This window comes from Trachurus japonicus, chromosome 8 (genome assembly GCF_045865225.1).
Source record: "Trachurus japonicus isolate A0001 chromosome 8, Traja_1.0".
NCBI lineage: Eukaryota > Metazoa > Chordata > Actinopteri > Carangiformes > Carangidae > Trachurus > Trachurus japonicus.
In genome coordinates this window covers 29,035,334-29,057,800 of record NC_140914.1, presented here as the reverse complement: position 1 = coordinate 29,057,800, position 22,467 = coordinate 29,035,334, and the positions used below count along the sequence as shown (strand labels likewise).

Sequence of the window (22,467 nt, the reverse complement as noted above, 5' to 3'; positions counted from 1 at the left end):
ACCAGCAGCTGATGACTGTGTAGTTTGAAGTGAATTACAAATTCAGACAGATCATGTGAAGCCTGATTACTAAACAGCCTCTTGGTATGACCACTATTCATTCTAAACTCAATGAATCCTGACAACAAGTCTGACTGTAGTCATCCGTCATGCAGGGGGCTGATCCCAGACATGCTGCACAAAAAGTGACACAGTCAGTCAGTAACAGAGCCTGTGATTTGACAGGATTTCAACACAGATCTTTCACCTTGCTGTGGACAAAACTGGAAAGGTGTGTGACTTGTTGTTGTGACTCGTTATGTGTGTGTGTTTTGCGTGTGCTTCACCTCCATAGGCCACAGTGCCCTGTGGGTCTGCGGTCAGATTCTGTCTCAACTTCTTCTTCTTTTCTTCTGTGACGTCTAACCCCAGGAAGGACAAGGCCTGAGAGACAGACAGAGACAAAGGAAATAAAGACATGGAGATATTTTTTTTTTTTACCATGGAGCCAAACTGCAGCAAACTACCTGCTGACAGCTTTTGGTACTGGATTAGTGTTACACAACACAAGTTAGCAGAGACTGTGTTTACAAGGCCAAAGCTGTTTTTTGTGAGGTCACCATGACCTTGACCTTCACCTTTAAGCACCAAAATGGAAATCAGTTCACCATTACATCTAAGTGAATTTTAGATGTAATGGTGAACTGGTGAATTTGGGCCAAATTTGAAGAACTTCCCTTGAGGAGATCACTGTGACTTTTGGTCTTTGGTTTCTGTAGGACTTGAAATACCAATAAAGACCTTGAATAAGGAAAACTATACTGAGACTAAATATTCAGCTAGAATGCAAATTCACATAGCGCTCTGCAGCAGTAAAAGCAAAGTGATTTCGATCCACTGTCAATCCAATCTGAAAGCGCTGAGGAAGAACATTCCACATGTTGCACATGTTGAGGCCTCTCAGGGGGTTTGTTAAAGGGATAGTTCAACATTTTGGCAAATTTGATTTGATGAGGGAAACCAAGAAAATCCCATTAGCCTCCGTAGCGTAGCTCTGAGCAGCTCGCGGCTCTGCTCCGCCGTTCTAAAAATAGCTTACACCAACAAATAAAGGTAACGAACCCACTGCTATGACTATAGAGATTATGGCAATGGGCCAATTTGCCAAAATGTTGAACTATCCCTTTAATAACAATAAGAAACATGGACTTTCCGATATATTTGAATCCTGAATCTGCTTTATAGTGAATTAAGTCACAATAAACCAAAGCATTTCTACACTATGTTGGATACAACATTCAACCCCTGTCACAGCCATCAGTGGTCTGGACTCTGGACCTCATAGGGCTCATAATCAGTGATATGCAGAAATTTGCATCAATGTGCATCCAAATACTGTATTGTGTTCAGTGACAACTCAATAACAGAGTTTTTTTTTGTTTAATCTTCCATTGTTATTTTGTCCTTTGTGACATTTCCTCACCTATTACAGTGTCTCTCAAAGCTAAAAATACCCATAATCCACCTCTCCCTCTCTCTATTTTGCATTTGTAAAGGAGCCAACAGATCAAGAGAGAACTGTATTCAACATTGAGTCTCTCTGTCTCTCTAATCCTATTAATGAATTGGTAGATTAGAGGGTCAACCTATGGCTGAGCAGGATCCGGACTAAATTAAAATCAAAGCTGAATAATGGAAACAAAAACCATACAGAGGCCAGGGAACAAGGCAGAGGGGTGGGAAGCTGCACGGTAGGAGAATGTGCTGATAGGAGAAAAACTAATGAATACTGTGAGCGTGATAGGGAGAGCAGAGAGAGATCAATAATTAGATGAAGGGAGAGCTCCGGGATACGGGTGAAAAGGCACTAGAGCTGTGAAAAAGTTGTAACTGAGTTAATCACATCAAATACTTCCTGAGTCCTATATTAGACTGAGCCCTCAACCAGCATCATCTCAGCTGTTTATCTCTCACACTCTCACTAGATTGAAACTGAAACAGATTTTTAGATTTAATTTAATTTAATTTCTGATATCAACGAAACCATCCAGTGAAGCTGTTCACTGAATATTTCAGGGAAATCTTTCAAATGTAGGTACAAGCACTAAAGTTGACACAAATCCTCAGGTGTATTTTAGTTTAATTTATATGTGTTATTTTGTACATTGAAATCCATCAGAATGGTAATACATGATGTTTTTTCTGCATCAAAAAGGATTTTGACTGATTGTGACTGAACACTGATTGAAATTAAATACTCTGATGACTTGTTCGGTGTGTCGTCATGACAGTTTCACTTACAGCACTACAAGCTGCCATCTGCATACTGACTCTAACTCGGCACATCTGATCTCTCATGAACAAAGTCACTGTTATGAAGAAACAAGCTTTGTTATCTGGAGATGACGGGATAATCACCTCTTTATCTGGATAACAAAAAAAATCTCCTGATAATATCTCATTATCTTGGGATAACGAGCTTTGAAATGACTGACATCAGAGCAGCCATGTGTAAAAACATAAACACGATGGTTATTGATTATCACCTTGTGTTATGCAGCAATGTGAAAGTCAGTCCTCAGTGACACAGTCAAATACAGTATGACGAGAGTGGACTGTTAGTGAGTGTGCATCAGGAGGTTGAAGGTGAGACAGAAGCTGTGTTCGAAATCATCCACTCATTCATTCACTCCCTATCCCCTACATATGATAGTGCACTATTTTACTATTCATCATACAGATGTAGGGAACGATGAGAGGAGAATTCGGACACTACACGATCATTTTCTGTATGTGGTTACGTCAGCAGATGTGCCAGTGTTGCTGTGACGTAAGCAGACCCGAGAATCATAAACAAACCGGACACATAAAAACAAAATAAGAAAAACCGGACACTTGTGGGAACATTTGAGGATGAGATTCTGCGTGGTTGTGTTTCTCGGACAATAAACTGTTGAAATATCGGAAGTTTGGTTTGGTAAACTACTGTTGTGTGTCCCGACCGTGAGCCGTAACAGCTCGCCTGTGAACTGTGGCTATTAGCTTAGCTCGTATTTACTACATATTCTACTACAGTTTCTTTATCAGATTGATTTAATGCTGCCTGCTATTGTTCGGATGCTGGTCGCCCAACTCCTGCTCTTCAGGCGAGGCAAACGGAGCGAAGGCAAATACGTCTGAGGAGTTTATTGGTAAATTAATAATAATTGCTCTTGAGCTTGTTCACTCAATTTTGCGGTGCATTGTGGGTGTTTTGTGGATGAAATCAGCCACGGAGAATTCGAACAACACTACAAAATGACAAACACACTATATAGTGCACTACATCCGTGATAGGGGGCGGTTTACAACACAGCTAGAGAGACAGAGCGGAGTCAGAGAGAGAGAGAGACGAGCAGAGGAGGATTCATGTGGCTGTCTGGGCAAATAAACCTGAAGCAGGAGCAACAGCTCACGGCTTGAATAAACCGCTGCAAACACCACACGCAAGGAGCATCGTGACCACAAACAACTTGTCTGACAGGACTCACCAAGTCTAACTTGTCTGATTTGAGGCGTATGTACGGGTCCAGCGTTATCTTAGGTTTGGCCCCTGTGGGCGACCTCTGGCTGGATGAACCTAGAGAAAGACACAGAAAAAAAACAAAACGTGAGGAGAGTGGAGGGAGAAGGAAATAAGAAAAATATGAGGAATCTGGACAGCAGGAAAAAAACAGTGTCAACAATACAGTGTCTGTCTGTCTGTGAGGCCACTGGACACCTGGTAAACAACACAAGGAGAGATATCATTGGATAATCTGTATTATCAGAGTGGATGGACCAACATTCTCTCTGGATTTGGTGGAAGTGGGAGGTGTAGTGATAGGGGAGGTGTGTGAGTGGGGGTGGGGATGAAAAGCAGATGATTAAAAAGAGGAGTGGGAGAGAGAGGTTGATGATTATATGGATGGGAGTGAGGGAGAGCAGTGTGTGTGTGTGTGTGTGTGGCACAGAGCCCAGGCCTAATATTAATTTGATGAGTTTGTATGTCCCAGATTTGTGTGTGTGTGTGTGTTCGCTGCGGCAAGTGTGTGTGTCTGCACACCCTCTGTTGCTAGGGCTCCTCCTCGTCCTACCCAAAGGATTTACCCCCCTGATTGACAGACCTGCTGTCGTGACAACAGCCATGCTTTAAACGCACACACGTGCGCGGCGCAACAGAGTAAAGGTCTGTAACCTGCGCCTGGTGTTGGTGGTTCTTTCCTGGAAACAGCAGCTGATGAAAGAATCCCACCTCTCGTTCATCAGCAGCTGGTATGGATCATAGCGACCATGTGATGATGCTTAAAAGCTCCTTCACAGCTTCTTGATGTGATGTGTTTGATTAGCAGGAGCGAGGCCGTTTATTCTCAGGTGACAACAGGTGTGCATGCAAACAGGTTTTACACATAATGACACGGGTGAGTTCATCTGACTAACAGGATTGAACACCTCTGATGATCTCTGGAGGGGAGCTCACGGCTGACCCACCACACGAGAAGCTGTGATGACCCCGACTCAATCTGACAATCCGGTTCCTGTCTGCTTATGTCTCGGATGTCTGGTGTGTGGGTGGGTGTCTGTGTCTCTGTGCCTTCCTGTACTCAAATCATCTCAGTTTGATAATGACTTTGTTTAAAGGGATATTTCAACACTTTTGGCAAGTTGGCCTATTGCCATAATCCCCATAGTCATAGCAGTAGGTTTGTTACCTTTAACTGTTGGCGCAAGCTGTTTTTAGATTGGCGGGGCAGAGACGTGAGCTGCATGGTATTACCACGTTTCCCTCATCAATCTAAATACACAATCCAACAACTCCAAAACACTCAGGTGGACATGTTGTGACCTGCACATTCACCACGTTATGAAATAATAACGTATAATTATGTAACATTACGACACATTCTCTTCATACTCGACGACAGATACACTGGTTTCAATTTATATTTAAATGTATTTATCTTGATTACCCGCCTTATCTAAAACAGTATTTTGTGCAACTTACATCTAACTATCAAACCAGGCAATCTAATTATCCCTACTTTGCAGTGCCTCACAATAGGAAATCAAAAAGCATTTATGTTCAAAGGACCAAACGACTGGAACCATTTACCTGTGGGTATTAGATCATCGCAATCACTAATCTGTTTTAATCAAGTCCTATCCTCCTACTTTGAAACATCTTGCTCCTGCTTTCATTAACTCTGTCACCATATTTTCATGTAATATTTGTTCAAACTCTGGTTGCAATTTTGTCTAAGTGATTTTTGTATATGTCTGTCTGTTTTTTATTTTATTTTGTTTTATTGTCTGTATTGTATTGTATTGTTTCCTTTCATTGTATTGTGCTGAGTTGTGTTATGTCTTGATGTTTTGTGTGTAGGACCCCCTCGTAAATGAGTTGTGACAACTCAAGGGGCTTATCCTAAACAACTTCAACAACAACATGAAGAAAATACTTGGAACTACTTGTGCTTTTGAAATCACTCCGCCCAGCAGCCGTGTCTGAAATGTAGTTCCGGCTATGCATTTGCCTCGAAAACAACTCTTATTATTTCATAGCGTGGTGAATGTGCAGGTCACAACTTGTCCACCAGAGCGTTTGAGTTGTTGGATTGTGTGTTTAGTTTGATGAGGAAAATGTGGAAATACCGCAGAGCTCACATCTCTGCTCCACCGATCTAAAAACAGCTTGCACCGACAATTAAAGGTAATGAACCTACTGCTCAAATGCTCAAAATGTTGAAATATCCCTTTAACTTCTAAAACCTGTGTCCTCCACTGTTGCCATGGTGTGAAAGCATCTGTGTGTCTGAGCAGTATCACTGGTGGGTGGGTGGGTGGGGGGGGGGGGTCTGCTCACCTCACCACAGACCGCTGACCCTGACACCACCTGGACCTGGACCTGGACCTGGCTAAGTAATAAGAGCCTGAAGGTGAGATAAGTGGCCACAGCACCTAGGATATAACCTTAGCTGGTCTAATCCAGGCAAATAGGATTGGGGCCGGCTCTGACGACCCTAATCATCAGAGCTGCTGCTCTCATTCACATCAGGACTTCTTCTTTGACTATGAATTGATTGTTTTATATTATTTGGTCAGCAGCTTCATTGAGGTTCTGGCATTTATTCTTCATTACCTCTCAACCAGTCAACTGCAAGTCCTCCATCTGAACTGACACCAGGATACTTCAATCAGACATGGTCAGTCATATTGACTAAGTGTTCTGCACCACATGGTGTCCAGCCGGGTCGTTCACACTAACACTAGGCAGCAGCAGCATCAGAGACAACGCCATGACAATCATGAGTTAGCCTACCACTCCAATTACAGTTTTTCTCCATTGGTTTGGCTCATTTTTTGAAACAGTAATTACATTCTCAAAACAACATGGACAAACCTCCAAACCACTTGGCAAATGTTCACAACAGAACTGAATTTCTCATTCATTTCATCAAATTGCAAATGTCTTTGTACATCTTTGTAAATGATTAAGTACAGGTAGCTGCAGCACAATTTCCAAGAGAATAGATCTCGTTGATCTAAACTGATTGTTGATTCTCAGTCTAATGGTTGTTCTCTCCAAAACATGTCAGCCTCATTTCATTCTATAAGACATCACATGCACAATAGTCTGTTCACTTGTCAAAATTAGTCAAGAACATAAAACCATGGACACCATATATTTATTTACAGCACTGTAGGCTACTTATAATTTTCCTAATCCTTTTTTTTTTCTTCAGTTTTATACACAATTGTATTCTGTTAGCTAGACAAAAACAGTTACTATTGTCAATGAGGGACTGGGCTCAGACTGAGAGGACATGAGGGACATTTCAATGCTCCTCTGCCTCAGTGACAAAAATCTAAACATTTTGACTTGCAGTGCTCATACAATGCCAAAGAGACGATGCATTTTGGGTGCACTGACTATTTGTATGAGAAATAAATTTAGTTTTGACCCGAGTTAAAGCAGAAGTAAGTGGTCCGGTCGTTTTCGCTAATGCTGCGTTCCAGGCAGGCTTTTGAAATCGTAAATTACAGCTTCAAGTGACAACTTACGACTTTGTAGCGTTCCAGGCAACCCACTCGTGTTTTTCCGACCTGTTTTACCAGTGAAAGTCACTATAACGGCCACTCGTAACTTCCGACCGGTGAACTCGTACCAGATCGAACTGGTACCACTTCACGGTTGGAAAAATACGAGTTTCCTTGAACGCACCATAACAGTCCTCGTCCCTACGTCGCCACATTCACGGCGTTCCTTGGCTGCACACACAGCCCTGCATGCCGTTCTCTCTCCTCATTGGATAAAAACTGGAGGATACGATACGATAAATGTTTTCTCTTCGGCTCAGAGCAGAGCAGAGTGACTGAGAGACCCGTGTTTCAGTCCAAACACTCTATGTAAGTGATTGCTGTCGGAAGATATAACTATTTAAGACTTATATTAACACAAATATATCACTTACTTCTGCTTTAACTGTTTTGAGAGAGAGATGCGCTTTTGCAAGTGAGCTATGGTGTTGTGCTGAACTGTAACACTGTTTTGCCAAATGATCTTAGAGTTTTGAGAATGTAATTTCTGTTTAGAGAAATGAGCCAAACCAACCGAGATAAACTGTAAGTCCCCTGCAATGTACCGTTTAAAAGAGGTGGCATGTACCAGTCTGCTTTTATAGAGCTGAATTGAATACAAAGCTGTAGCGGGTGTCCTGAGCAGTACACACTTCCAATGCTGTCTCTTGTGTTATCAGAACAGACAGCACACCTCCATCTCTCCACCCTATACAAAGAAACAGAGTCCCCGGGCTTAAATTATAAAGTGTCAGCTGTCAGGTGACAGTCATGTACTACTCCTCCATACTCTGGAGGTATGAATACCCAGTGTGAAACTTTGGCCAGTCCTGGAGATAGGAGGGCTTGTAGCCAGGCTCCATCCTCATCATTTGTTATCCGATTCCTTTCATTTCTCTCCTCTGACTATGTTAATGAGTCTCATGTGCATAATGATGAACTCCCTATCTCCAGCTCTCTCTTTATTTAATGAAGGCCTTTTGGAAGGTACAGTCTGCCATGTGCTTGTGCAGGGTGCTGATGGATGGGCTGAGCTGCCTGATGTTGATTATGTTTTTACCTCAGCACCATGACGACCCCTTCTGCTTCACTTGAACTATTCAGAGTAGAGCTCTGGCTCTGTTCCTGTTCACTCTGTATACACCAGACTTTGAATAAAGCTCTTGTCTTACCACATCCAGAAATACTGGGATGACACAGGTCTTCATCCTCCAGCCAGTCAACATATGAGGGATGGACACTGAGATGGTGCGTAATTATAAATAGGTGTTAGGGGTGCACCAAAAAAATTCACATAGGAATCGCAATTCTCATTTAATACGATTCAGAATTGATATAAAATGTCCCAAAATTGATTTTAAAAAATAAAAAAATGAAACAAATCTGCTGGCTGTCGGCCTCCATTTCCTTAGAATTTAAAAGGCAGCATGTTTAACTGCAGTATTTTTTAAATAAAGAGGTACTTTTAATTTTGTAAGTACGTAAGCAGTCGTTTTGGCTAACTTCTTGTCAGCCGATGGAGTTAGCAGTCCCCGCCCTCGTCCCTACGTCTCTCTCCTCATTGGATAAACGGTTGTAGGATACAAGGAAAGTTTTCTCCTCGGCTTACAGCAGAGCAGAGTGACTAACAGACCCGTGTTTCAGACCAAACACTCTATATAAGTGATTGCTGTCGGAAGATACAATTTAAGACTTATATTAACACAAACATTCCGCTTACTTCTGCTTTAAGCAATATGTGATATTTCTTTTATGCAACAGTTTCAACAATTCCATCTAAGCATGGATAAATGTTTAAAACTCAGTGTGAAAAAGACACTTTAGTCATTCTGTCTTGCAAAGCAGACTGGAGTAGATCATGAGGATCTTTTGCACGCCGATAGACTGAAGCAGAAATCATTAGGAATCAAATCGTTTTGAATTGAAAATTGATTTTGAATCGAATCGTAGCCCCAAAAATCAGAATTAAATCTAATTGTGAGATAGTAAAAGATTCCCACCCCCCTACTAGGTGTGCACCTGGATAGTGAACTGGACTGTGTTATGGCCCTCGGCCATGTTGTGTTGCTGCTGCGTCTCTCTGTCTCATCTCCCCTCCGTAGGTTCTCTGCTGTGTCCCGCCTACCTCGTCAGGGGGATCAACTCCACCTGCAGCTGGGTCTATAAAGAGGAGGCCTTTCTAAGATGGTGGGCTCTTCCTCCCTCCTGGATGGCTGGTGCCACCCAGGCATCTCAGTGTTGCTTTGTTTGATTGTGTTCTGTTAGCTTTTTGTTACTTTATGATTATTGACTATTGATCTACCCTTAACCTTGTGTTTCGTTAATAAATTTATGTTTAATTGACCTGGTCGCTGTGTGGTCCTCCCTCCTAGTTATGCTCTTGAACGAGCTGGCCATAACAAGTGGGGGCTCGTCCAATTTTGAACTTGGGAGTGTCAGGGCATGGCACGTGTGGCAGTGAAGTTGGGAGGATCACAGTGGCTTGGTTTTGTGAGTGTAGTGTAATGCTGGATGGTTTTTTCTGGTGACCTGCATTCAAGGAGAATGGTGGCTAAGTTAACTCTGTGTGGCTGCGGGGAGCGGGTGATTGGGGCAGTTGTGTCCCTCAGTAGGCTGTAGTGGCAGTTTCCTCACAAGGAGGGGTTGCTTTGTTTGTTTTTTTGCAGGGCTGTTTTTTGTTTTTGTGTGTTGTCCGTGCGGTTAGCAGCAGTGGTCTCGGGAGCACCCCGAAGTATTGGCTGGGACAAGTTGTCTCCCCAATACAGACGGTTTAGAGGTGCATAAATACCCGCCGCCAGTACGCACATGAAGACTAGGGCGCAGTTAGTCAGCTTCAGTTAGGCAGTTAGGAGGGTGCGCTCCTTGGTCAATCTGTCTCTCTGTGGCTGTTATTGAGTGGCTAGCTCTGTTCTCTGTTGGATGAGGTGCATGAAGTTTGGACTGGTTGTTGTTGTGGTTTAGTTTGGCAGTTATCATGCAGACTTCGCACAGTAATCCGCTGGTCTCTGAGTTCCTCCAGCGACCATCGCGTAGCACTTTAGCTCAGTTTGCCAAATCGGATCTGGTTGACTTGGGCGTACATTTGGGTTGGTCTGGCCAAAAAAGGCTAAGCTACGGGTCGTTGTGGAGGGGCTCGCTGTGTCTGCTGCTCTGTTGGAGGTGGCTCAGGCGCCAGGTGTTGGGGAGGGAGGTTGGACATTTGAACAGTGCCTGCAGCTGGAGAGAGAAAAGGCGAAGCTGGAGAGGGAGAGGTTCCAGTTTGAGTTGGAGCAGGAGAAGCTGAGGGCTGACACGGCGTTGGCAAAGGAAAGGGTCAAAGTGGAACGGCTGAGGTTGCAGTTGGGAGATGGGAGTGAAAGGCCTACAGGGCCGCGTCAGGGCTTTGATGTTTCTGAAGGGTTGCGGTTGTTGCCAAAATTTGATGAGAAGGACCCCGACACATTTTTTGCATTGTTCGAACGCGTGGCAGGCGTTAGGGGGTGGTCGGATGCCCACCAGACCTTGATGCTGCAGTGTGTCTTCACGGGCAAGGCCCAGAGAGCTTTCTCTGCCCTAAGTTTTGTTGACAGCGCCAGTTATGCTAAGGTTAAAGCGGCAGTCCTTAAAGCATATGAACTCGTGCCGGAAGCTTATAGGCAGAGGTTTCGCAACTGGGAAAGAAGAGACCAGCAGACCCATGTTGAGTTTGTTCAGGATATTTCAATGCATTTCAGTCGGTGGTGCTCGGCGTCCAGTGTAGAGTCGTTTGATGATTTATGTGACTTGGTTGTGTTAGAACAGTTCAAGATGTCGTTGCCTGCCCAGCTGGCCACTTATGTTACTGAAAAGAAGGTTAAAACAGCAGCCGCAGCGGCAGTGTTGGCTGATGAATATGTTTTAACGCATGGCGGTGGTAACCGTGGTCAGGGTGATGCTGCATGTGGAGAGGGCCGCGGGGAAGCTCTCCCCAGCAGTAAGAGTCTGTCTGCTGGGGCAGCCGACCCAGTGCAGTGGGACCAGGGGCGGTCCGGTAAGTTGGACCCTGCTCTGGTGTGTAACTATTGTTTTGATAAAGGTCATTGGAAAAAGGAGTGTCCAGTGTTGAGGAGGGGTTGGTCAGGTTACTCACCCACCAAGCCGTCTGCTGTTGCTGTAACGGTGGGAGTGCAGGAGCGAGCCAGTGCCATTGCTGCTGTGAGGGCACACACAAACCCCTCTACTCACACAGATGGGATTGACCCTGGTTACCTCCCCTTTGTGTCAGATGGTTTTGTTTCCCTGGTTGGACATGAGGACAGAGTTCCAGTGAAAGTCTTAAGAGACACTGGGGCATTGGACTCATTCATTGTGGGCTCACTGCTGCCTTTCTCTGCCAAAACCCACAGTGGTAGCAATGTGAAAGTACGAGGTATGGGTCTGACGGTTTTTTCTGCTCCACGGCATCGACTAATGTTGTTCTCTGAATTGGTGCAGGGTGAGGTGGTAATGGTGGTACGCCCTGTCTTGCCCATGGAGGGCGTTCATGTCATTTTGGGAAATGATCTAGCAGGTGCTCGAGGGTGGCCTGGTTCTCCGGCTCAGTGCCAGCGTCCAAGAAGGACGTGATGCGGTTCCTTGGGTTGGTGGGGTTTTACCGCAGTCTTTGTCCCAACTTTTCTACTGTGGTGGCTCTGTTGACCAGCCTACTTGCTGCTGTGAAAAGTTTGATATGCTCTGCTCCTGTCCTGTCTGCTCCAGTCTTCCACAAACTATTCAAAATCCAGGTGGATGCGAGCGATGTTGGTGATGGGGCCGTGCTCCTGCAAGAAGGGGAGGGGGGAGTTGACCATCCTGTGTGCTACTTTTGTCTCTATCTTCTACTGGAATTGGCAGAGCTGGATTTTTCCTGAGGATGCTCAGGTCCTTTGACTCCTGCAGTGAAATCCTGCACATGTTTTATCAGTTAGTGATGGGCACTGGCCAGTCAACTGTTTGATGCTGCTGTCTGCTGGGGCAACATGTCATCATGTCACTGTGGCTGGACACCAAACTAAATACCGCTGAGAGTTTTCAGGTGAGTTTGTGGTAGTTTCAAACTCTGCTCAGTGGTCTGTGTATAGGCTATTTCCACATTTTAACAGAGTGGTTAAAAATGTAGTAAAAGAATGTGTCGACAAACAAATTTAATGACTTGGCTTCATAGTTTTTCTCTGCCTCCTGTGTTCTTCTTGTTTCTTGATTCTCTGTCTACAACATAGAGTCACTGCTGCTGAAAACAATGACGCATTACACCCAACGTTATTAAGACAGGACTCTGCTGTGATCCCTCATATTCCTGTGCACTCGTAGGTCCCCTACTGTGCAGTGGTTTCATTTAAATCCCATCCTCTCCTCTCCTCTCTACCTAATCCCCAATCTCTGTAAGGGAGCAAATGTTCCCCGTTTTTCATTCTTGATCAGCAGGGTTTATCTCATACATCTGATACGAGGTACTTCTGGGACAAATCACAGAAAGTCTCAGCTCTGATTTGGCAGGTGTTTACCAGTCCTTTAAAGGTTATTTGATGGCAGAGCTGCTTTGTAAAAAGCCATGGTACAGATGGTGAGGGGGGTTTTTGTCTACCAAAGAGTGGCACATACCATTTCCCAACAGCAGCTGGACAGTGGTTGGTTGCTGGTGTGTGTCGGTGGAACACAAGCACCAGTACCTCAGAGGATCAAGACACATCAACAAGTCTGCTAACATAAAAAATGGTCCAAAAAACTCCAAGATCCCTGTCAGCCTGCATAGATAAGCAGTATGTCTAATGGATGGATGGATATTTATGATCATCTACCATAACGTATGTGTCCTATGTAAGTATATATTAGATTTCATTAAAAAAAAGTATCACTTCCAGCAGGTGAGTGTAAGAACTTCAATCATCAAACCCACATTTATCATTTTGCACAGTAAAACTTAAAGGGATAGTTCACTCAAAATTGAAATTTCCGGGAGAAGTTTCAGAGTCCTCCGTGGCTTCTCTGAGTTACAGGGGGTCTCGGCATAGCAGTGCATGTCAATATAACGGTTGCAAATGGATACCAACTGTCTTCGTAACAAAAAGACACACCAAAAAACATCCAAATACCTCCATGCTGCTCGTATGTAATGTCCCTCTTGTATTGAAGCCCCGAAATGCGAAATTGTTCCGAAAAAAATTAAATAAGTCTATTTTTCAAGCTTGTTTGTAGCGGAAGCTTCTCTTCCTGGTCCCTCCAATTCTCGCGAGATTTTTTTTTTTTTAAGTATTTTTTGGGGGCGTTTTTACCTTTATTTGATAGCACATAATGAGATGGACAGGAAAAGGGGAGGCAGAGAGAGGGGAATGACATGCAGGAAAAGTCTGCCCGACGCGGGATTCGAACCAGGGACGCCTGCGTTGAGGACTGTAGCCTCTACATGGGGCGGCCGCCTTAACCACTGTGCCACGCACCGCCCCAATCTCGCGAGATTTGCGCCAGCGTCAGTGCGATTACTGATTACTGATTACTCTCGCGAGATTTGGACGGACCAGGAAGAGAAGCTTCCGCTACAAACAAGCTTGAAATATAGACTTATTTAATTTTTTTCGGAACAATTTTGCATTTCGGGGCTTCAATACAAGACGGACATTACATACGAGCAGCATGGAGATATTTGGATGTTTTTTGGTGTGTCTTTTTGTTACGAAGACAGTTGGTATCCATTTGCAACTGTTATATTGACATGCACTGCTACGCCGAGACCCCCTGTAACTCAGAGAAGCCACGGAGGACTCTGAAACTTCTCCCAGCCCTTAGTCCACATGAGCGTGAGTAGATAATGAGTGCAATTTGAATTTTGGGTGAACTATTCTTTTAAATATTGTATTTATACTAGGGCTGGGACTCGATTAAAAAAATTAATCAAATTAATTAGAGGCTTTGTAATTAATTAATCGCAATTAATCGCATTTTAATCGCATATAAATATTTGACCTGAGAACAGTGAAAAGCATTTTTTTTTTCACATGGATTTTAGTATACCATTGAATGACTGAATACATAAGCTTAAGCATTCAAGGTGGTACTTAACCAAGACCAACAGACTAGGGATGCAAATTATCCATTAATTCATTAATCGATATTTGATACATACAGATTAAATGGTCTTTCCTGCCAATACACTATGATGATTACTGTAGTATCTAACTAGGCTACTTAAATCACAGTAGCATAAACTGATTTGTTGAACTCAGCCTGATGTAAACATTAATAAAACTCAGTAACCAATCACACAGGCAGCTCCATGTTGTCTCTGTGTGATGTTCAGGGACAGGTCAGGACAGTCTGAAGACAGACAGCTCTGAGGGTGAAGTCCTATCATAATGAGATGAGATGCACCTGTGACAGTGACAGGTCATATGGTGCCTGGAACGCACCAATAGATATAGCGCTGCAGCTGAGCAATTAGCGCGATATAGCGCATTTAGCGTGCGCCCGTGTCTGTGTATCTATGTGCAGGCAGAGATCAGAGATGATGTTTTAAATAACTATGCTAGCGTTTCACCAGCTCTCATCTCTGCGATGAGTCAGCGATGAGTCAGCCTCTCAAACTGCCGCCTCTCTCGCGTGCGGGCGCACTGCACGTAAACACACGTGAGAAAAAAATGAATTAAAAAAATTTAATTTGTGCGATTACAATGCGTTAATTTTTTTAACGCATTAATTTTTGTGTAATTAATGAATCGTAATTAATGCGTTAAAGTCCCGGCCCTAATTTATACATTGTCATGTTTTGCAGTGACTCTCCCTCTTCAGGGCCAAGATTCAGATCAGTCAAGGAGCAGTCACAGCTTCTGATACTAGATCATATTATTCAATAACATGATGCTGTCCTCCCTGAAGACAGGTGCCACCTGTTAGCAAGGATTTATGTGTGTGTGTGTGTGTGTGTGTGTGTGCGTGTGTGTGTGTGTGTGTGGTGTTGTACCTGAAATCTGAATATCTGGTGGGCAGATGTCAGGAGAAGGTGAACACACTGGAGCCGGCTCCTCTGTACAAATCTGCACAGGAAACACACACAAATACATTTGACTGTGGAAAAAAATGTGTAGTAAGAGAAATAAAAGAGATTAAAACAAACTTTTTTCTGTTTTGCAAATTTAATAAATTTCCTAACTTTGTCTCTCAATGATTAATCATTAATTGACTTTTGAAATAAAACAAAATTAAATAATAATCATTTGGTCTTGTTTTGAATCTTAATTTTGAAATTCAATGATAAGAGGAAAATAGAAGTATTAGGCCTAATGAAAAAACTGCATTTATAAATGCATTTTACAGGAAAGATGAATACACAGTTGAACAAAATTAAATCAAGTAAATTAAATTAAGTTAAATTAAATTAAATTAAAGTTTCTCAGCGTATTCACTGATCATCTTAAACTTGAATATAAGTATATTATTTTTCCAGAGGCTTCATTGATAAAATAGAATAGCAGGAAAAGACTTCCATATAGATCCATCCAGCCTTGTTCAGTTCTTCTCTCACATCATAATGCAGAGAGTTTTACTGAACCAATGCAAAAGCAGAGATAACAGTATTATCTTTATATAATTCTCATTAATTTAGAAAAAAAAAAATCCCAAAAAGTGGTTCTGAGCTGATAACAAGTCTAACGATGTGTGGAGACAGAAACCTGATTATTTTATTCGGTCAGAGATTCTGCTGCCCTTTCTCTACATTTTTTCTGTTACTTGCAACACTAATAAATTGTCACTAAATCTGTGAATCGACTGACAAAATGTCCAGAGCCTGTGTATTGGTGAGCTGACCTCAGGCGATCTGATGTGGACTTTTAAACGTCCAGAGCTGTAGTTGGTCCCGGCTGCTCGCTGGACTCCATTGTGGAGGGATGTGCTGCTAGGAAACAGTCCTTTACCTGGGATGAAGGCAATCTCCACTGTGGTGTCTTGACTGGAGAACCGTAAGAACACAAAGACACAGTGATGTTGTTAGAAGCTGACTACACTCACTGCTAACACTTTACTTGAAGGTATCGTCATAAAAGTGTCATGACACTGTCATGTACGTGTCATAAACATTATGTCAATATCATAAGGGTTTATGACTGTTGTCATTAAGTGTCATTCGGTTTTGTTATGACAACTTGACATTAATCAGAGTGACATGACCAGTTAACCCACTCATGCTCTCCCAGCTCATATCCTCTGCCTTTCCCCCTGGCTCCGTCCCCTCCTCCCCTGACGACTACGCCATCATGCTCAACACCATCCTTTCTGACTCCCTGGACTCCCTTGCCCCCTGGAAAACTTCCTCCCTCTCATTCACCAACTCCGCCCCCTGGTACACCCTGGAACTCCGCATCATGAAACAAGCTGGCCGCCAACTTGAACGTCTCTACAAACAAACTCACCTCACTGTCCACGCTGAAGCCTTCAAACAACACATCTCCTCCTACCGCGATGCTCTCCATGCTGCCAAATTCGCCCACTTCTCATCCGTCATCAACAGCACCAACCAGAACCCCCGCATCCTGTTCTCCACCGTCAACAAACTGCTCCAGCCACCGGCCACCAACCCACCTTCCTCCCCTGACCTCTGTAACTCTTTCCTCCTCACCTTCAACAACAAAGTCTCCCAAATCAACAGCTCCCTGACTGCCACCATCAGTAACTCTTCCTCCCCCACCTCCCCTCCCCCACCACTCCCGCTCCCCTTCCCTCCTCTCACTGCTTTCTCCCCTGTCAACTCCTCCCACATCCTGGACGTCATCACCGCATCCAAGACAACCACTGCTCTCTGGACCCCCTTCCAACGACCCTAACCAAGGCTTGCCTCCCTGTCCTCCTCCCTCACCTCACCACCCTCTTCAACCAGTCTCTATCCCTTGGTCACTTCCCCACTGTCTACAAACTCGCCTCCATCACTCCCATCCTCAAAAAGCCCACCCTGGACCCAGCCAACCTCTCTAACTACCGCCCCATCTCCAACCTCCCGTTCCTCTCCAAAACCCTGGAACGCATCGTCGCCGCCCACCTCCACACCCATCTCCAGTCCAACAACCTCTTCGAACCCCTCCAGTCTGGATTCCGCCCACTCCACAGCACTGAAACCGCCCTTGTCAAAGTCATCAACGATCTCCTCACCTCTGCAGAGTCCGGTGCCCTCAACATCCTGCTACTACTAGACCTTAGCGCAGCCTTTGACACTGTGAACCATACCATCCTCCTTCAAAGGCTGCACCAACAGGGTGTTGAGGGCACTGCACTCGACTGGCTCACCTCCTACCTCACCAACAGACAACAGTTCGTCTCCCTCTCCGGCCACACATCCACCCTCTCCCCGGTCACGCAGGGGGTCCCCCAAGGCTCAGTCCTCGGCCCCCTCCTCTTCATCTGCTACCTCTTCCCCCTTGGTCACATCATCCGCAATCTCAACCTGGACTATCACTGCTACGCCGACGACACCCAGATCTATATCAGCACCAAATCCACCCAGAACCCTCCCCTCACCCACATCGAAACCTGCATCTCTACAATAAAAACATGGCTGACTCACAACTTCCTCAAACTCAACAGTGATAAAACAGAGCTCCTCATCATAGGCACCAAATCCACCCTCAGCAAAACCGGACCCATCTCACTCACCATTGACACCTCGACCATCACCCTCCCCCCTGGCACGCAACTTTGGCATTATCCTGGACCCCACCCTCTCCTTCGATCACCATGTCAGCTCCGTCGTCAAGACCTCCTACTTCCACCTCTGCCGCATCGGCAAAATCCGACACTGCCTCTCTCCCCCTGCTGCCGAATCCCTCATCCCGCCTTCATCTCCTCCCGCCTCGACTACTGTAACTCCCTCCTCACCGGCATCACTTCCCATTCCCTCCGACTTCAAATGGTCCAGAACTCTGCTGCCCGCCTCCTCACCCACACCCGGTCCCGTGAACACATCACTCCCATCCTCCACTCTCTCCAATGGCTCCCCATCAAACAGCGCATCAACTTCAAGATACTCCTCCTCACCTTCAAAGCCCTCCACCACCTGGCCCCCCCCCTACCTGTCTGACCTCCTCATTCCCCACCGCCCCACCCGTGCCCTCCGATCCTCCTCCACTCTCTCTCTGACAACACCCATATCTAAACTCAAATCCTTCGGCGACAGAGCCTTCTCCCGTACTGCACCCCGACTCTGGAACTCTCTTCCCCCACCTGTCCGCGACTCACCCTCACTCCCCACATTCAAGTCCCGGTTAAAAACATACCTCTTCTCCCAAGCCTATGACCTCCCCTACCCATAGCCTGTCTCTCCATCACCTCGCTCATTAATGTGTCACTGTGTACTGTCTCTCCCTCGTCTCCCCCTGTATGTCTCTACCCTGTTTCTTTTGTGTCTTTGTAAGCTTCTCTGGGTTATTGAAAAGTGCTATATAAATTAAATGAATTATTATTATTATTATTATTATTAATCAATTCAGACCTAATCTCAACACCACCCACCTGAGCTTGACTTTGTTCAGCATGCTCTTGGCCTCCTCGTGGGTCACTCCTATCAGAGACTCTTTGTTAATGGCAATCAGCTGATCTCCGGGCCTCAGACGTCCGTCCTGAACAACGAAGACACAGAGCCTTAACTCACAATGAAAATTAAACATGATTGGCGAGACATTTTTTTTCATGCACTGATCAATTTTGAGATTTGGGGCTATTTTTCAGAAAAATTGAAAGTAATGGTAGAAAATCCACATTAAGGTGGATGTTTTACTTCATTTTGTCTCTTTTGTCAGTAGATTTCTCCTAAATTCACTAAAAGTTAACATGCTACTGTGACATACTCTACTGTGCCTCTCAGGTATCATTGTAAAGCTCTCTCTCTCCTGAACAATTATGTGGGCTCCAAAAACCAATCGTAAAAGTATGATTTACAGTACATTAACAATCTATGGAATTTTACAGTACAAGTCTTTTTTGTCAAAATGAGTTTTCCCCCAGACTCTGAGCTAGAAATCTCCACTCCAGCAGCACTTAGAGACACCAAACCTTCCAGTTTTATTCCTGTCTATATTCTGAAGGTTGTTACAGAGGGATTTGTTGATATATCATTCACAGCCTAAACAGGGCAAAATTAGATTTTTTTAGGGCTGGTGACAGTATTTTCTCATTTACAGAGTGATAAAAAGAGATATCCAAAATCTGCTCTGTAAAAACTTCTGACTCTTATATGTCAACAATATAAAATGAGAATTTTAAAAGTAGCTTTATCCACTGTTCAGATTTCAGTTCTGGAAATGTATGCAAATTAGCATATTTCATCATATATTGCCTAATTTCCATATTTAAACATAAAATTTGGCAAAACTTGTAATATTTTTCTTAATGTAAGTGATAAATTTGGGAAGTTTCATGGTGATATCTGTTATTTTAAATTTTTACCCTATTCACCTGTGGTGTCCCCACTTAACGCCTGGTTAACCTTAAGGGGTTAAACAGGATTTCCGTAATCATAAATGTATGGACCACAGGGCATTGGTGCAGTACACTATGACATGTTTATGGGGGTTTATGAGGCTATTGTGGCCATCTTTTCTCTCTAGGGGTTCCTGGCATTTGTTTGCCCCCTCATGATGTTGCAACTCTGGCTTTGTTAATAACATCCCAGAAAATACTTCATCTGTCCAATCAAGTGTAGAAAGGAACATGTTCATTATAGTAAAGGAGGGAACATAAGGAAATGGTAATAAACATTCAGCAGAGTCAGCAGGGGTCAAGCTCAGCTCACTGCTCCTCAAGAGGAGACTGTCGCCCACTGATGACCTCCACAGGTGAATAACAGCCCCTGGGGCTCATCCTCACTCATTTCTACACAAATCTCTCCTGCATGGTTTGTCACCTTAAAGCTGCTGCATAATCCTCCTGCTGACTCACAGACTCACACAGCATGGATGCTTGCCTGCTGCTTCCTATAGTCTATAACACAGGGGGATTAAGAGTTGAGTTTTGGGTGAAATGGACAAACTGCTTCTATAAGCGGAAGACTGAGGGTCAGTGTCAGCTGCTGTTGTAATAGAGCCAGGCATTAGTGTACAGTGAGGAGCGAGTCACAGAGACTTAATGACAGTACAGTATGGCAGTGCAGCTCTGCCCTGTGTCAAACACAGTTGCGTGTAGTCTCCTGCTATGAACCAGTCACCATCTGTTATTGAGGATTGAGTCTGTAAGTCAGTGAAAAATAAATGGGCCAAATGAAATCAACATGTCTGCTGCTGCAGCTCCATCCCTCAGACATTCCTCCAGCGCTGATGCTGGATTAATGCAGCTGGAAGAGAGACGGCTGGGAAATTTACAAGTATATATATATATATACATACAGTATATACATACATAAACTGTATATATATATGCAGATTATGTGAAGAGGGATTGGTGTGAGTGTTTATTGTGTTTTCTGTTTATTTTGCTGCATTAAAAGTCCCATACTGGAATATAAGGGTAGATGTCCATGTGTATTGTGATTAGAAAGCAGCTCTAGGTTCTATATTATTACTGTGAAAGTATCAAAGCCTCAGTCCACAGAGAAATGCACACAGCCTGTATTCAGACATCCATCACAACTTCTGTGATTATATGATGTCACAATGAAGTAACCACTGCTTTCAGCCGTGAAGACACAACATTGACATATGGTTGGGGAGTAACGGATTACACAAAACGGCGTTACATATTTAAAATACAAAATATGAGTAACTGTATTCCGTTATAGTTACAGCTTAAATTGGTGTATTCTGAATACAGTTACTTTCTTTTAAAAAAGACAGAGTACTTGGATTACTTTAGCCTACTGCACTACACGCAGGTTGCACTGTGTGAACGCTTGTTGCACTGTGGCGAAGTTCCAAAACGAACCGACTTCAGCAGTGAAGTGAGTTTAAGTACAGTTTTAGTGTTAGCCTACAGATAAAACAGTAACTCCTGTCATTACTTTAATTTCAAAATATCATCATGTTGCTTGTCCTACACTCACAAATAAAACCTATTTTAAATGGTGTATTTTTTCGGAGGTATTCTGCATAAGTATTAGAGGTTGAGGGGCTGTAGTCTGGACTGTAGAGCAGAGAAAGCTGCTCAGTTTTAATATAAATTGAAATGTGGTTTGACAAATTCAAACACATATTTATTAATGCTTTTTAGTTTAAAGGAGCCACGGTAGCCTATAAGTTCATGTGTAAGATCATTCTCTAAAGCAAATTCAGTGTCCCAGTTAAAGGCGCTAAGGCAGGCTATTTTGAAGTAATCTAAAAGTAATCCAGAAAGTATTCCGAATACATTACTTTACTTGAGTAATCCAAATACATTACAGATTACATTTTATGACATTTAATCAGTAATCTGTAGAGGAATACATTTTAAAAGTACCCCTCCCAACACTGCAAATAAACACCTGATACAGTTGTTTGCTTTCTCTTCTGAGGGAAATATGGTCCCATGATCTAGGAGTCAATTTTAAATGGTAGTTCAGCCATGTACAGATCTTTGTCTGTGTCAAATTTATTCAGAATCAGGAAAACTTTAAAATCAATTTGAAGTTAGGTCTACTCATGAGGAGTTTTTATGCCAGTGACAGGCAGGGCCAGGTCCATACTGTTTTTAGATTGTCCATCCATCCTATTTTTATCCTTTTTTGTATTTCAACAACTAAAAACAATAATATTATCACAGAGCTTTAAATGAGCTGCAGTGTTTCAGAAAATCTTTCAATCACACAATATATTACAAGGGTTAGGGTTTTATTATTTATAAGGTTCTCTCTCTAAGCAGACAAAATGACAAAAAGATTGTTTTAATTAAGAAGGTTAATAGACAAATGTCTGATGGATTTAGTCTGTTTTCATTTGTCATTGTGAAGAGAGAGAGGGAATCTACTGTATACTGAACATGCTTCAAAAGGTACAAGCCACAGCAACACAGACCTCACCACAGGGATCAGAGGATATGTTCTCAGCCCCGGGCCACGCTGGTCTCAAGAACTCTCTGTGATCCACTCGCTACTATCTTGCAATGCAAATGCTGTACTTAGAAACAGCTTAATTCAAGCGCACAAAATACAAGAGCATATTCCTTTCATGTGTCTCTCCCCTTCACTCTCCTCCTCTCCCTCCCTGTCACGTTGCCACGGTTGACAGTGAGTAGGCGGACAGAGAGGCGAGGAGGATGGGATTGTGGAGAGGGAAGCTGGAGAAGCTGGAGGAAAGGCAGCGCCGTGTGCAAACAGGACGGCTGATGATGACTGTTGGAGCATCTTTATGTAGGAACATCATTCTTACTGCCCCTCTATGAGAGGATAACAGGCTTTCACACCATGAGACAGAAAGTGGTCGTCCATACTAAGATTGACTTTAAAGGCTACAA

The 22,467-nt window shown here is 43.7% G+C and overlaps 1 protein-coding gene across 5 annotated transcripts in view; it reads right to left on the bottom strand.

The window, feature by feature from the left end:
• The window catches only part of LOC146983518 (syntaxin-binding protein 4), a 98,558-nt gene that overhangs the window by 8,261 nt on the left and 67,830 nt on the right, over positions 1–22,467 (bottom strand). For all 5 annotated transcript variants that reach the window (XM_085785126.1, XM_085785127.1, XM_085785130.1 and 2 more), the window contains 5 exons: positions 18,562–18,668; positions 15,871–16,012; positions 15,026–15,098; positions 3,510–3,598; positions 327–423 (listed from right to left, as the gene is read on the bottom strand). In XM_085785126.1, coding sequence (XP_085641252.1) covers positions 327–423; positions 3,510–3,598; positions 15,026–15,098; positions 15,871–16,012; positions 18,562–18,668 — 508 coding nt within the window. The remainder of the gene's footprint in view (positions 1–326; positions 424–3,509; positions 3,599–15,025; positions 15,099–15,870; positions 16,013–18,561; positions 18,669–22,467) is intronic.